At 38.1% G+C, this 15,473-nt stretch overlaps 1 protein-coding gene across 6 annotated transcripts in view; it reads right to left on the bottom strand.

Annotated features, from left to right (window-relative positions):
- Positions 1-15,473, bottom strand: part of vps13b (vacuolar protein sorting 13 homolog B) — a 399,448-nt gene that overhangs the window by 236,063 nt on the left and 147,912 nt on the right. For all 6 annotated transcript variants that reach the window (XR_003675707.1, XR_003675708.1, XM_028469709.1 and 3 more), the window contains exon 22: positions 13,985-14,118. Coding sequence is in view for 4 of the 6 variants with exons in the window: in XM_028469709.1 (XP_028325510.1) it covers positions 13,985-14,118 (134 nt within the window). In the remaining 2 variants the exon portion in view is untranslated. The remainder of the gene's footprint in view (positions 1-13,984; positions 14,119-15,473) is intronic.

Below are 15,473 nucleotides of genomic sequence, written 5' to 3'. Positions count from 1 at the left end.
CAATAGTGTTAAGATTGTAGGTTTTAAAATCAGAAATTTTTGGGGGTTCATAATTTATTGTCTTTGCGTCTTCCAAACTCAATATATCGTAAAAATTATTACCATAACCATAATCAATATTCACAAGTACTCGATAATCTACTCTGTCATGTACCAAGACAAGTTAAACTTCTACTCTGTTGATTGCTACAGCTAAAGAACAAGGTAAAATACTGAAAAAGAAAGTTCACATTTACCTGTTACATATAAGACAACCAGGCTCCACAGCGTTGGTATTAGTATAGGAATCATGCCACTCTTAAATAAACAAACAACTGAATAGTTTGACACTAGGGATGCACCGATACTGGCATCAGATATTAGTCCGATACTGAACCAATATACTCATACTCGTAAAAATGATCCCATACAATGAACAAATACCCATGGATTTCAATGGCTTTGAATGGTGGCCGTTCATTTTATACAGTAGTTTGGGATTGGCTGGCAGGGGGACTTTTTTTTAAACAGAAAAAGTTTTCAAATTACATATTTGTATCTAATATATTAACATTTGTTGTAACATGCAGAGAATAAATGAAATCTGTCTTCTAATTCATTGTATTTTTCTTTAGGAATAATTGAAATCGGTGTATCCTCATTTGTTACCTATAAGGTTTACCTATAAGACTATACAACTTTTGCTTTTGTGTTTCTTTTACTTAATCAGTTTGTTCCTTAATATGTGAAGAAAAAAAAAAATCAAAGACATAAATAAAGAAGGTACTTAAATCCAATTATTCAAAATGTCCGCAAACAGATCACTCACAGAACGCCATGTTGCCAAAAATAGATCATAATTACTTTTTAATGCTGTTTGTTTATGGCAATAAATGTAATGTGTTTGAAATATGAACCAAATACCAAATGAGAATCAAGTAGTTAGGAGTTGCATAATTTAAACTTCAAACAAGGAATTATTCACTATGATAGAAAGAAAATCCAAAGTATTTGCATGGGCATAGCGACCAATGTGTATTTATGTTTATAAAAGGCTCAGAAAGCTTCTGTGGTCTAAGAGTAGTTCTGGAAACAAATGGTATGTTGCTTCTAAAGCTGGTGATAAAGGTCTACTCGGAAGGCTTTTCCTCTTTCGCTTTTGGTGACAGCGAACTTAAACCTCAGACAAAACTGCAGTGTAATTCACAACAGCAGCCGTGCACACGTCCAGAGAGCTGTAAACACAAGAACATTTAACTGAAGTTAACTAAGTTTTAACGATGCGAGCAGAGTAGAGAGGAGTGAGGGTCAGCAAGGTTTTGTATGAGCTGAAGACCAAATGTTGGTCTTGAGGATGATTGCTAGCCAGCTAGTGGTTTCTCAAAAAAAGGGGATGGCATGAAAAGATAAAAAATAACAATGTCAAAGAAATAAAAAGCTGTACTAACAGTCAATGATTAAGCCAGGATGTGAATCAAGCCATCATGTCCACATTTTCAACCACAATAACTATCCTTTTTTTTTTTTTAAGTTTTCTTCAAGTCAAACACAATGAACGTGTTAAATAAAGAGTTGAGACAAAATATCCTACTGCCAACGTTTTACAAATAGTCTAAACTTTTGGGATTTTTTTTTAACCAAACAAGCATTTTTGGAAATATTTAACATCTATCTCAATCTGGAGCAAGAAAAACAAGAAACTCACCAAGTATCCTACTTAACTCACTGAGTGCCATTCATGTCTATAGATGAGATAAAACAATAAAAAAAAAACGAGGCAAGCGCTGACACTTGGCATGTCCGGGATGAGGAGGAAGTTGCGTGTGGAGACTGATGGGGAGAGACTTGGAGGAATGCCAAAATACAGTAAGAAATCCATTTAACTCTGACCTAGATTGCAAAATATTATAAATGCTGCATTCAAAAGCCCGGTCTCAGTGTTGTTTTTGTAGTTTTATAGAAGGAAACCAATGCTGAGGTGTCACTAAAGCAACAAAAAAAAAAAATGCTTCAAAGTCACTAATAGATTTTTGCAGAAAAAGCCATTTTTCTCAGCTTTTTGTCACAAACTGGCTATTTGTGTGAAACTTGCCCCAATACAACTGCTGATTACAGAAGAACGAAACAAGCTAGAAACAAAAATATTTTTTTCTGATGAGACTTTAATCTTTCAGAACCTGGTGTCAGGATTCAGATTGTCATACTACAAAATATTCTGTGGGTCTTTAAAAATCAGTCAAAATGCTCTAAAACGGCTGGCATTGAGTGGGTAGAAATTTTGAAAATGGCTGGCACTGAATGAGTTAATCAAGCTGTCTACTCATTGCTCGTCTTTTGAGAAAAGGTTATTTGATCTACATAACCAGAGACAGGGGCTTAAAAAAAAAAAAATGTAGAAGCAAAACAAAACCCCATAAAACACAGCTGACAAACTAACCCCTGGTGGCAAATTTGAGAGCAAGATTTGGTACAGCCACTTAAACCTAAGAACACATTATAAATCACCAAACTATAAATTCTCACATTGACCATGACTTGAAAGCTATTATCTATATCCCACCTCCCACTCTCTGGGCTACGGTCACAGAAATGGGTTAACCCGGATACCTCCACCATTAAGAGACTCATGACTGGCACACGCAAGCCCACATGCACACATTGAAACAAATAAAGGTACAACATAGAGGAACACTGGCACTGCAGGACACACTGACAGATCCAAGAGGACAAGTTTGAGGTCAGTGAGTCTCATATGCATCACTGCTCCAACTGCAGCCAAAACCACAAATAGCATCTGCTGTCCTGACCAACCACAGTTCCATCCAAAGTCTTTTGGGTTATGACATACTCAGCACAAGATAAAAAAAAAAAATATATATATATATATATAAAAAGCTGAGGGCACAAAGAGAGCGTTTATATGTGTTTATTGTCTACATTTCAGGTGTAAAAGTTCATTTGACGTTGTCCAGGTACTTTGTGTTTAACAGCTTGATAACAAGCCAATAAACAGAGTGCTGGAACCAGTTAGCTCTGTGACAAATTTTCGCCATCGAAGGCTCATGGGCACACCACATTTATACATGTGTGTGTCGGTGTGTTAGCATAAGAGAGTGAGAGAGAAGAGGCTTGCACAATGTCCTGTGACAGAACAGGAAACTGACAGGGATGCCAGGGTGACCTAAAACTCTATTTGTTCCGTCACATGCTTGGGAGGCAAACAGTCACATTTGCTCCATGTTGCTGAACTGACAAGACACCCATTAGTCTCTGCAAATGGAATCATATTTTCATCCATAATTAGATCGTGGAAATATATTTTTTGTTAGTTTAAACACTTGGAACGGCTGCTTTTCCAGGGACAGCAAAGGGAACTTTCTGAAATGAATGTAATAATAGAAATGGGCACAAAAATAAATCTGAGTGCCTAGAGAATAATTGCAGTGTGGAATATCTGTTACACAACTTTACCTTCAGTGGGGCTAAGGGTAATGTGGAATAAAAGTGCAGCAGAAATGTAAAACAGCTCCTGAAATTGACTCAGGCACAACAAAATGAACATCAGCATAGTGGCACTCTGCTCTTTTCTTTATGTGTGAAACACATTTTTAACAAAAGTAGGAGTCAAACATCCATTTCTGATTAAGTGAGGGGGGGATGGCTATGCCTGAGCCAAGGAAAGAAAATGTCCAAAATTGTGGCTCAGGATGTAAATGAAATCCTACTGTTGGGTGGAAGTGCAAATGGCACGTGTGTTCATGAGTATCTGGAATTACAGATGATTCAGTGAGGGAAAAAAGTCAAACAGGCAGAATTGTTCTTTCCTTTTGTCCAATGACATCATGTCCTGTCAAAGTGTAACTGAATCTTTTAACACAACAACTGGAGTTAACCGTCAGCAGCCTAGGATTGGTCTTGAATTACCTTCTGCTTCTAATGACTAAAGATTAAAAAAAAAAAAAAAAGACTGGCTAAATGTGTTACCATGTGTGGATTAAAGAGGCTGAATGGATCATCAACGCCACCCTACATCAATATACTTCAAAAAAAGCCCAAACGATTCAATTTTGACCAGCAAATCTTAGTTTAAAAAAAAAAAAAAAAAAACACGCAACACAGAATCTAATCTATTCCTTATGAGGGTGGACGTGCGAGACCTTAACTAGAAAAACATGATTTAATGGCAGTAGCCTGTCATTTACAATGAAACACTATAAACACTAAAATACAGTAATCTGTCCATCAACAAAATATTAAAGATGAATTGTTTAGTCTAAAACCTAATATTGCAAAGTAAATTAAAATCAAAATATGTTTATCAGCTTAATTTAGGCTAAGAAACTTTGAACACAAGTATGACTGGATTGTAACAATTACATATTTTTATTGGCTTAAGTCACTAAGAATAGCTTTAAGTGTCATTTGTTTTAGTACAAGAGATGTGTGTCATAGTGTAACTAATGTTCAAGAATCCAGGTGCAATGATGGGGTAGATCAGTATATTTAGGTCATTTGACAGAGCATGGAGACAAACTAGATGAGTTATAACATGTGGCATGTGCTACTTAAATATTGTAAGTCTAAGAATGCTCACTGACAAACAAGAGATTTGGTAAAGAGCTCCAGAACTCCTAAACTGAGAGTGCCAGAGGGTTCTGAGTGACAGCCTGGTTATTTAGTAGGTGACCACTGCTTATCCTTAGACTTAGGGATTGAGCCCCTTTGCTCAGGCCTCTAAATGAACAAGGATCTAGTTACACTTTGATCTGAAATAAAAAGGTTTTATTTCAATCTGTTTTCTGGATCAAGGAGCCATGTGCTCTTATGAGTAAACATTTACTACTAAAAAGACACAGGGACACAAAAAGCTAAAGAAAAAACCCCCAAACATTTTAGCTCTGAAACAGCTCTATTCGGAGGGTTCTTTGATTGAATGGTAAAATGCCTTAAGACATTTTGTCTGTTTTTTTCGTCTCATCCCTGTCTGGCATCAGATCACAGGCTTCTAAATATGGGATTTTTTTTTGTGGTGAGTTCTGCTCTGTTTTATTCCTGATCACTTCTCTGTACATCAGATAGCATTTAGAACACAGCCACATGTGTCGACCCTGTTTCAAATCTTTCAGCGCTAATACCCCCAAAAAAGCGTCACTTACTTCCTGCTCCTCTGTGCAGCAATGAGACACTATGATCTGTCTTGTGTAGTAACTCTCCTTTGAGTCTTTGTGAAGATGCTTTATCTGGTTCCAGCAGAGCAGGTTCTAATAGAGAAGACGCTGAGAGCCAAAGCCACTCAAGCTTTTTAAAAGCTGAGGCCATGTGGAAATGGCCTGTATATAACCATATGAGGCTGTTAGGATCTAGTGGATCCCAGCAGTAAATGAGAGCACTGTACGTTAGAAGGAGGGCAGCCTGTCTGCTCTAAATCGCAACCCAGGGATGCCGGAGAGTGTGTCCATTCTGTAAAAAGGTTCTACTTAGACTACAGGAAACTTCACCAAAAGGAAAGGTCACTTCTTAAGGGTCACTGTGGTATAGCCTCAGATGCTTTTGAATAAATATTTCCTACAGTTTAAATTTAAGTGAGGTAATTCAAGTAATGGTTTAAAACTAAAGTTTTGATGTCGAACTTCAAGTTCTGTGGGTTTGAAAACTACAAAGGAACAGCCTACAATAACTTGAATCAACGAGTCCCACCTAGTCCCCCCAAGTTGCCTCTCTCCATCTGCCATGGAATAAAGTGGCATCCTAATCAAAGAGTTTACTCTCCCTTAATCCTAATTTAAACTGGGATCAACTCTGCAATCCTGTATAGGAGTGTCTCTCAAATGGGGGTACATGTACCCCTTGGGGTATGCAATGGCACTACAGGGGGTACTTGAGGGAGAGAGAAAGTGGAAAATTAGCAAATAAAGTGTCAGTCTTGGTCCCACCCCAGGCGTGAGATGACCGGAAATGATAAAAACTAGAGAAATTAATCTATTCAGGAGCCCCTAAATTAATGTTTTTCAACCTTAGAACCCTAAGGTCTAAGGCCTGGAGTTTAAATGGGGTCGTCTGAAATTTTTGAAAAATTTAAATAAATCTTTGAAATGTTTGAATTATTGTTCTTTTTTTCAAATTCAAACATACAATCTTAAATAACTGTATTTCTATAGTTTCACTTTGTGAAATAAATCTAGTTAAACTAAAATGCAGTAGAAAAAATATCTGAGCTTAAACATGATCAAAAAATGTCTTTGGGTTCGCCAGAAATTCTTCAATGAAAGAATCACGATTGAAAAAATGTTGTGAACCACTGCACTACTGTTTTTTTCAATGTATTTACACAATGAGATGCTTTAAAATATGTGTTATCACTCACATTCTATCATTATGCTCTATAGTTGTTTTAAATAGTTTTCTAAGCAAAATGTTGTAGGGGGTACTTGGATTCAAAAATAACAGAAATGAGGAAAAAGACCCAAAAAAGTTTGAGAAACACTGCTGTATAGGACGAGCAGAAAGATGTGAAAACAGGCAAGTTGCTAAATATTTGAAATAATTATCAACATAAAAAGTAACAACAAACTTACTTTAAAAGTTAGGGGAAAGTATGATGAGACTTTAAGTAAGATGCTTACACCATCTCCTGATTTGAAACATTTATAAATACTGTCTTTTACATTGTTGGTTATTAGTACGCTGCTGTAGATAAAGTTATATATAAAGGGCTTATTTATCTTAGAAAGATAAAAAACAATTCTGAGTTCATCCTAAAAGCACAGCTGTGTGTTAGCGCAGCTGCCTGACTGTAAATCTAGTGACAAATCCAAAATGTGACTCATTTGGTTAAGTCGACAACAAAAATACAAAAGGATGAAAATCTTGGTAGTGACTGTGAGTAGTCATACTGATGAAAAGCAGCTAAATGTTTTGTTTTTGTTATTTTACATTGAAAAAATCTCCACAGTTCATGAGTGTTCTAAAAAGCTCTAAAGCATCAAACTTTGGATTATATCACTCTGTTGGATTTACTTTAAGGAAAGTACTTTCCCTAGAATAAGTGTTTCATCTGTATATTTTCTATCATCACCCAAATATATATTTAGAATAGTATTAGGCCAACAATATGTGGTCTCCTTCACTGTTGGCAGTAGTGGGGTTTTGCTGTGGGATTTGACCTAAGGTTCTGTGGACAGACGTGCTGCTGAATCTCCTGTAAGGAAAAGAAAACATGGATGGACAAGCTCTGTACGGACCAGAGCATGCATGTATCAAATCCAAATAAAACTTCTTTCTCAGTTTTTCTTCACAGTATGCATCGAAACACAGGAAATCACCCAGTGATAGACTAGAGGAAATTAGAAACACTCTCCTGCATCCCAAGTGAAAACATTTGCAACACTGGAGCAGAAAGATCTCTGTGGAAGGATCAGCAGAAACGGAAAACACAGGTTTTTGTTTTCAAAACCTGATATCTCTCCAAATATAATCTTCCTGTGCATGGACCAGACAGGACACCCTGTTTCCGAAGTGGATGCCTGGATGAACAGAGGGGCCACTGAGTACCCCATACACCTCCCCCCACTTTAACAATCACCACCATGAACACCATCACCCCACCCACATTCAACCTTCCTTTTGGGAGTTGTGTCCAAGAACACATTTGTGTTAGAGTTGTAATTGTAACATAGAAAAAAGTTCCTCTATAGCTTTCTATGAATAGCGTGTGTATCTCAAGAAGACACTGAGCAGATGTGGTATGTTATGGGAATGTGGTGAGTAAACCTCAGAAAGTAGGTTTCCTAGTGTCTGTGGGACAATCATTTAGTTAAGATGGTTCAAGACAACAGATGAACTAGCTCTCCGTCACATGCCACCACAAGCAATATGATTGTGGCCTGGCACGTCAGCGTGACCAGGCAGCCCGCCATCCCTGTGGCCCTGCATTCCTCTCTTCTAACACTGCTTACAGAAGCTGACAAGCTCTGGAGGTCTCCCTGGCCGAGGTGGAAATCTGCAAAAATAAACGCTTTAGGTGACATGAAGGCTTTGTTTGTTTCTGCTGGCCTAGCTGTTTGTGTTAACGTGGTGGGTTAATTACGACTTTGATCGCTGGGTTTATTGATCCAACTGTGGCCTTTGGAGTGCGGCTGGCCAGGCCTGCTCCCACCCTTAATCTCAAACCATCATTTCTCCATCACTGCAGTACGGTGGGCCCATGCAGATGGCTTTAAGGCATAACTTAGAACTCAGGATGTACTTGTGACTAGAAACACGTCGATATGAATAAGCAATTTCAGAGTCATCTGAATTGAAGTAGTTTCCATAGAACCAACTGAAATCTATCATGTATCTTTCATTAGAAAATATCTCTTATTTGCTAGTCAATAGTTAGTCACTTCTAAAATGAGCTTCTTGAGACATATTTAACAGACCAGAGTAGAAAAAGTATACAAAATGCTTCCGTGACGATTTTGAGAGCTTATGTTTGCAATTTTGCAAAAACAGTGAAGGATGAATTCTGTCAACGATGAACAAACCTTTCCCAATATTGTCTCACCAAGGAGGACCTGTTGTGTTGTCAATTTCTAAACTACATAAATAAAAGTTGACAGTTCATGAGTGCAGTACACATAAAAAAGTGATGTAGACAGCTTAGAATGATGCTATAATGATAAGTCATTTGGAAATTCTAGAATCTACCAGACAACAAGGATGATGTGTTGAATGGGATGCAGAGAGCGGGTGGCAGAGAATGAAATAATGAGCCTGCACAAGGCGTGTAAGCAGGAGGTCAGATGGCGCTCATTAAAACCATGTGCTCAGCTGAATGTGGTCTCCACTGACCATACAGCACGCCTGATTCTCCTTTGTCCATCTTTTCATTCCCACCTTCAGACTCACCTTCTGCCAAATGTGTTAGCATTCTTTCTCACTTCCGTTCCTTACTCTCCTTTCCATCACTTTACCTTTTCTACCCCACTGCTTTTTCCTTTCTTTTGCTCTCAAAAATATCCTTCTCATTAATTCATCACAGCTGCAATGAGCAGTGTTACTTCATTTTTCCATGGCAACAGTCTCTGTTTCAGCAGATCCCATTTCAGTTTTGGTAGCAACGTGTTCCTTTGCCAGTGCTGAACACATTCACGTGTTAAATAGAAGGAATTATGTAAAAATTCCTGAAATAAAACCACCATCCTGATCACTTACAATTACTGTGAGGTCCCAGAGAAAACATGGGTGTCCTGTGAACAAAGTGTGGAGGGGCAGATGACAAGTTGTGGAGGAAAACATTTGCAGAATGAAAGGAGAAAAGGTCAAAGGACGCAATACAAAGTTCATGAGATCAATGTGTTGAGCAGCCATAAGAAAACTCCAAGTAGGTTTCAGGCTCCACCAGCCAATGTGACAGAAGCAGCACTGCCCTTCAGACCTAATGTTAAGCTATGTAGGTGGTGCCTAAAAAAACACCACCTACATATTTTATAGCCATGAAGGAACAAAGGAGCTGCATTTGGAGGGTATGTTCCACTGACATCATTGTGTCTAATACAGCCGTATGACACACTCAGACATTGGTAAGCTATTGAATCAAATTTTGTTTACGAAGTCATTAACCATTTGGGTGTTGGATCTGGCAACCAAGATGGCCGCATCTACAGACTGTGGTAAAACTGCTTCAAGGTCACTGTAATGGAAAGACATTTTACTACTAAACGGCAGCAAGAAAATTACCAATCTACTGGAAGAGATCTGTCGCCTTTCTGATGAACTCAGAAAGAAGTATGAGCTTCTCACCAAATTCTTGGACTTAGCTGTAACAGTAAATAGTGATATTGTCTTTCTCTAATACTGTTACACTACGTGACAACAAGACTGTGCCCTGGGACAACCTGGGTTCAAAACTGTCCTGTTCAACCCCCCGCCAACCGTCATGGGCTGAAGTTGTTGTGCGTGGCCGAAAGAAATCCACATAAAAAGACGTCCCTTCTCCACTTACTTTCCACAACCGTTTTTTTTGAAGCTCTCACATGAAAATGGACACAACCACAGCGCAATTGTGTCGACTAAGACAAATACCAGGAAAACCTCTCCACCACCACTGGGACCGAACCCTCATTGATCTAAATCCTCTGCAGCCCCGTCGGAAACTGATCAAAGCAGCAATTTAGAGATGCTCTGGCTCAACATACAGCCCTCCAGCCTCCTCCACCACAGATAAACACCATTCTACTCCATCTGTCTCGGCTGTTGCAAAGCCGCTTCCACGTCAACCTACCTCCAAGATGGAGGCTCTTTAAGGTCCAGCTGCAACACGCTCACCACCAGACACTCAGTCTACATGTCAGGTCCCATCACACTCCCTGTACTCTCTTTCCTCCAACTACACTCACTGATTTAAAACAGAAAAAATCCCATTTTGAATGCCACCACACACTGTATTCCTGGTGCTACACTTCACACTATCTTAGATAAACTTAACCAAATGCTACCAATACTGCCAGCTACTGTTAATAAAATAGTGTTACATGTAGAACAGACGACACCACGCGACGTGAATCGGTGCGGACCATAACTTCACATGTATTGACGACTTTAACCTGTTATGGAAACGTGCAGATCTATTTAAAAAGGAGGGTCTCCATTCTAACTCACACGGAGCCCAAATGCTAAAATCAAACTTAGTTTGTGATCCACAGCTCTCCCATCCAAAGCACAGAGCACTTACACCCTATAGACATCGTGTCGGTCTGTAGAAAGCAGCACTCAGTGCAAACTAAAGCCCAGGGGAGAGAAGTAAACCATAAACATGTACTGTATTCAAAATTAAAACTACAAACAAAACACAGAACAATGAAAAAACGATTTAATGTGGACTATTAAATATCAGATCCCTCTATTCTAAATCTCTCTTAGTTAGTGATCTCATAACTGACCATCAATTAGGTTTACTATGCCTCAGTGAGACCTGGCTTAAAAAAGGATGATTATGTCAATTTGAATGAAGCCAGTCCTCCCAGTTATAATAACCACCACACCCCTCATGAGACTGGTCGGGGAGGGGGAGTGGCAGCAGTTTTTCACTCTAGCCTGTCAGTCATTTCTAAAACCAAATTTAACCACTCTCTCTAGGAAATTGTAATCCCAAGAAATAAAAAGTCTAAGTCTAAGTATTTGCTTATGTTTTTAATATCTATCGAAAAAAAAATTGTATCAAATCCATAATTCAATTTGCTTATTCTGGTCCACTCATAATCAGTATTCATGGGAATTTCACTATTGGTATCCTGCATTTGATTTACAGGAAAGCAGAAGCACAGCACTTACAACAGGTACCATATGATATAATTTTATCATAAGTTGCATCTTCTCTATTTAGTATTAAAATAACAGCAGCTGTAAAATAACTAGTTTGTACCTTTTTGCCTGCACCATCCTTCACAACCTTTCTTTGAAAAGAAAAAAATATATATAAATTGGGCACATGTGTAACAGAAGTGAAGGCCCTTAGGTATTCTGTTTACATCTCACTAAAATAAATGGAGTAGTTTAAGTTTGGGGATATTCAAGACCTGGGTTCTAAGGATTGTTCGGTTTGGTTCTTTTCCACTCCTGTGTCAGAAGGACTAATTACTGCAGCAGTGGGTTGTGTGGTCCCCGTTGCACAGCCGAAGGGGACAGAGTAAAGTGGAGGCAGTGACGGGCTCAGCAAACTATTAAAGGGTTGAGTTAACTTTTGTGGAAGTACTGTAAACAGCTCAGAGGACTGACATGGGACCTGGGTTGTGGAGCACGAGTTCAGTAAAATAATGTAATGCTTTCTTTTATGTCTGACTGACATTAGTTTGTGTTGTCCCAAGAAAAATAAATAAAAAAAATTAAAAACTGTTGGGGGACTCGTTACTTCTTGTTTAAATGCACAAGAAATCTGCCTCTTAGCAACATTTCAAGCACATTATGATGCTTGTAACAGGCAGGATAAACACTATGCATTAAATATCAGTCACCCATGCATTAAAACGCCCAGCACTAGGGTAATATAAAATTCTGGTAGCAAACTCTAAAATGATGGCTTACACAAATGTGTTCCAGCTTTGTGGTCTCAACCAAAATGAGTTAGTCTCTTTGGATGCGCATTCATAAAAGATGACTACAGCATACTTGTGCCTTTGTAGTGAATTTATACAGTCAGACAGGAATACATTTTACAGGAGAATTAAGTTGAAATTTAACTCTCCAAGCACTGTTGTGATTGTACTATAACCACTTGACACCAAAGAGTGTAAAAAAACAGTAGGAAAGTAATAATTGAAGAGATTTTTTTTCCTTTCAGTTAGACCTGGTATTGTAAGTTATTGTTATTGTTGGGTTGTAAAATTGTCAGAAATAGGTGTGGTCTGCTTGATGATTGAGCAAATTAACAAAAAAAGTAAACATTCTCAATTAAAAAGAGGCCGATGAGTCTACACCCTATAAGAGTAAAAAGGAATAGAAGCATCATGTGAAACCATAAGATGGTTCAACAGCAGTATTCAATGGAATTTAGGTTTATCTGAGTGATTAAACAACTACCACCATAATTACCCTATGAAGAAAAATGTGTTAGCCCAAAGGCACTAGGCACCATTTCAGAGTACTGTTTGGCAATCGCAGGAAGTATCCAAACACTCCACCAAAGAGAAATATACTCATATATCTCATTTAGTATTGTGCAAACAAGAGCTTTGTGGACATAGAAACACATGTGAAGACCATCACGCTTCGGTTTTGCATCAATACTCGGCCTGTCACAGAGTTGTCAGCACGTACTGATGTACGTCACATGGGGTTGGTTATGATGTGGTTTTTGCTAACTGGTCTGGTCGAAAAATGGCAAACAGACACAAAAGAAGCACTTAGCTGTCCATCTCAACACTTAAACAGACATATGGACATTCTATCAGGCAGAATTCGGCCCCCCGTGAGGAAATGTGACGACTGCATTTGTTTTTAAGACTGGCTCTAAGATCAGCGGATAAATGCAACCCCTTTAAGCTGTCTGGCTACGACAAAACTGGGATCTAAACAGGATTAATCAACCACAATAATGATACCACGGATATGTTTACACTCATCTATCGCTCTAATTGTGGCAAATTGTTTGTGTACAAATATAGGTAATCTGCAGGGAGACAGGCAACGTATTTTGTCATTTAGCATTGTCACGATGAGCAGCAAAAACACAATAAATAAATAAACAGCCTGTGATACTGATAGTGATAGGAGCACTTGATAAAATATCACACATGTGTCATACCTGGCAGAAGTGGGAGCCAAGACGTTCTTTGAGACAATAAAAAAAAACGGTGATTCTTGGGACAGTACATATACAGAGAAAAACACTAAGGTAACTAATAAAATAATCTCCTTTGGGCTTCAGAGAAGTCCCAGAATATGTTTTTGTTTTATGACCAATTCATATCAAAACTGTGAAAATGCAATGTCAACCATAATAATAATAATAATAATGATAATAATGGTAGTCTGATTGTATTCCAACTTGCTGATTGACTAGATTTTAGACATGTAGCGTTCTGAAATGCCTGTTGTTTCCAGATCAGAATAAAAAATAATAAACTAATTCTAGTGTATAGAAAGGTAACAGTAAGTCAAATACAATTATGTTACAAGAAATGTATATGCAGAGAAACACACTGAAACTCTGACAGCATGATAAACCTTAACACAGATGGGCTTAAGCAGAACAAGACCATTCTTTAATAGATACCCTTACATCTGCACTGTGGTGGCTATCAGAGATTTACAGTGTTTCACTAAACAAACTACATTTAAAAAAAAAATACTTATTTACCTCGTGTGAATCTTAAAAGGACTGGCTCCTGCTGACAATTCTGTATGTTTAACGCCCAAAAATAAATATATACCGGTACACTATGCAACTCTATTGATCATAATGTGATGAAAAAGCTTTTAGAACCGCCTGTACAAACCCAGATCAGCCCAGGAAAGGGGTAGCTACCTGTAGTGTGAGCCGTTTGACAGCATCCCAGACTTGTGCGATCATCTCCTTCATTTGCACCTCTGAGGATGACCATGGCTCCACTGCTGTACTTTCAGGCAACACCCTTACGGGAATGGACAGGGGACGTGACTCTGTGTATGGAGAAATATCATATCAGTTTTGACCTTAAAATTACAAATACAAACAAACAAACATTTTTAACCATTCTTTAAACTTTGTCATTAAAAATAAATCGTTTTTAGTAAATATATGACAAACTGTGATGACTCCCTTCAAAACTCTTTTCCAAACATTTAAATTTGAATAAAAGGTGACTAAGTTACGACAACTTAGAAAAATCACAAAGACAAAGCAGAGCTCAAAGACATGACATTCCCTGGTGTGTCTGCTGTGGTATGGTCAGCTGTTGGCCTGACAACTCTTAGCAGCAAGTAATCCCATAGCAACATATTCAATTTGCAGTAACCCAAAAAATAATGACACATTCAGGCCTGATATTCCGATCATAAAGGAGACCTCATTCTAGACTAGAAAACATTTTATCTACAGTATTTATCCTACCTCATAAATAGAAGGCTTTCATTCCCAGAGTGGACAATACAATTCTGTATGGAGTTTGCATCTTCTGCATTTGAAGATGCACTTTATTTATTTTTTTCCTTTCTCAGAAAAAGAAGGACAAAGATTGGTCAATGTTTGGTCAAAAAGTAGCGACTAAGCCTCCTCTGTGTTGACTAACCCAACCATAAAATCTGCATCATTGTAGAATCTTAAGCTCTCCTCATGCCGCCTGCTATCTGTCTGGTATGTTTCCAATTACAAATAGTTTACAGTGAGATGGAGTGTTGTGTATTTTGATACAGCTGTGTGCAGAGGCAGCATTGAACTGTTTTAATAAACCTGCTCGCTTACTTGTTTTGGATGGACATCACAGTTTATTTAAATGTTTATGGGAATCCATTTTTTTTAGTGTCATTGAATTCCTTACAAAACAATAAGTGTCACTTCCAGATTGACTGCAATGGCCAAGGAATCTGAGTGTACTGTAATAGGGCGGTGGTGGTGTAACGGTTAAGGAGGTAGGCTTGTAATCTGAGGGTCATTGGTTTGAATCCAATCTGGGCATCACTGATTTTGAGTTCCTTAACCTTAACCGCTCGTGTTGTACGTTGCTTTGTATAAAAAGTGTCTGCTCAATTAAATTGTAATCTTGCCTTTAAGTTGCCATTTCAATTCAGTACATTTTACAGCCGGGCATGAGAATCCTCATCAAATACTACACAATTAATTTAAATTCAATTGTGTTTTTAAAGGGGCTTTAAATACTTAAAGCTGGTGAACCAGTTTTAATGTGTGGCCATCAGTGTTGGGAACGTTACTTTAAAAAAGTAATTAGTTATAGTTACTTACTACTTGTTCCAAAAAGTAACTGAGTTAGTAACTGAATTACTCTATAATAAAAGTAACTCATTACCAAGGAAAGTAA

This window comes from Gouania willdenowi, chromosome 16 (genome assembly GCF_900634775.1).
Source record: "Gouania willdenowi chromosome 16, fGouWil2.1, whole genome shotgun sequence".
In the NCBI taxonomy this organism is placed as follows: domain Eukaryota; kingdom Metazoa; phylum Chordata; class Actinopteri; order Blenniiformes; family Gobiesocidae; genus Gouania; species Gouania willdenowi.
Note: the sequence above shows the minus strand (reverse complement) of the source record. Positions and strands in the feature narration are given on the sequence as shown.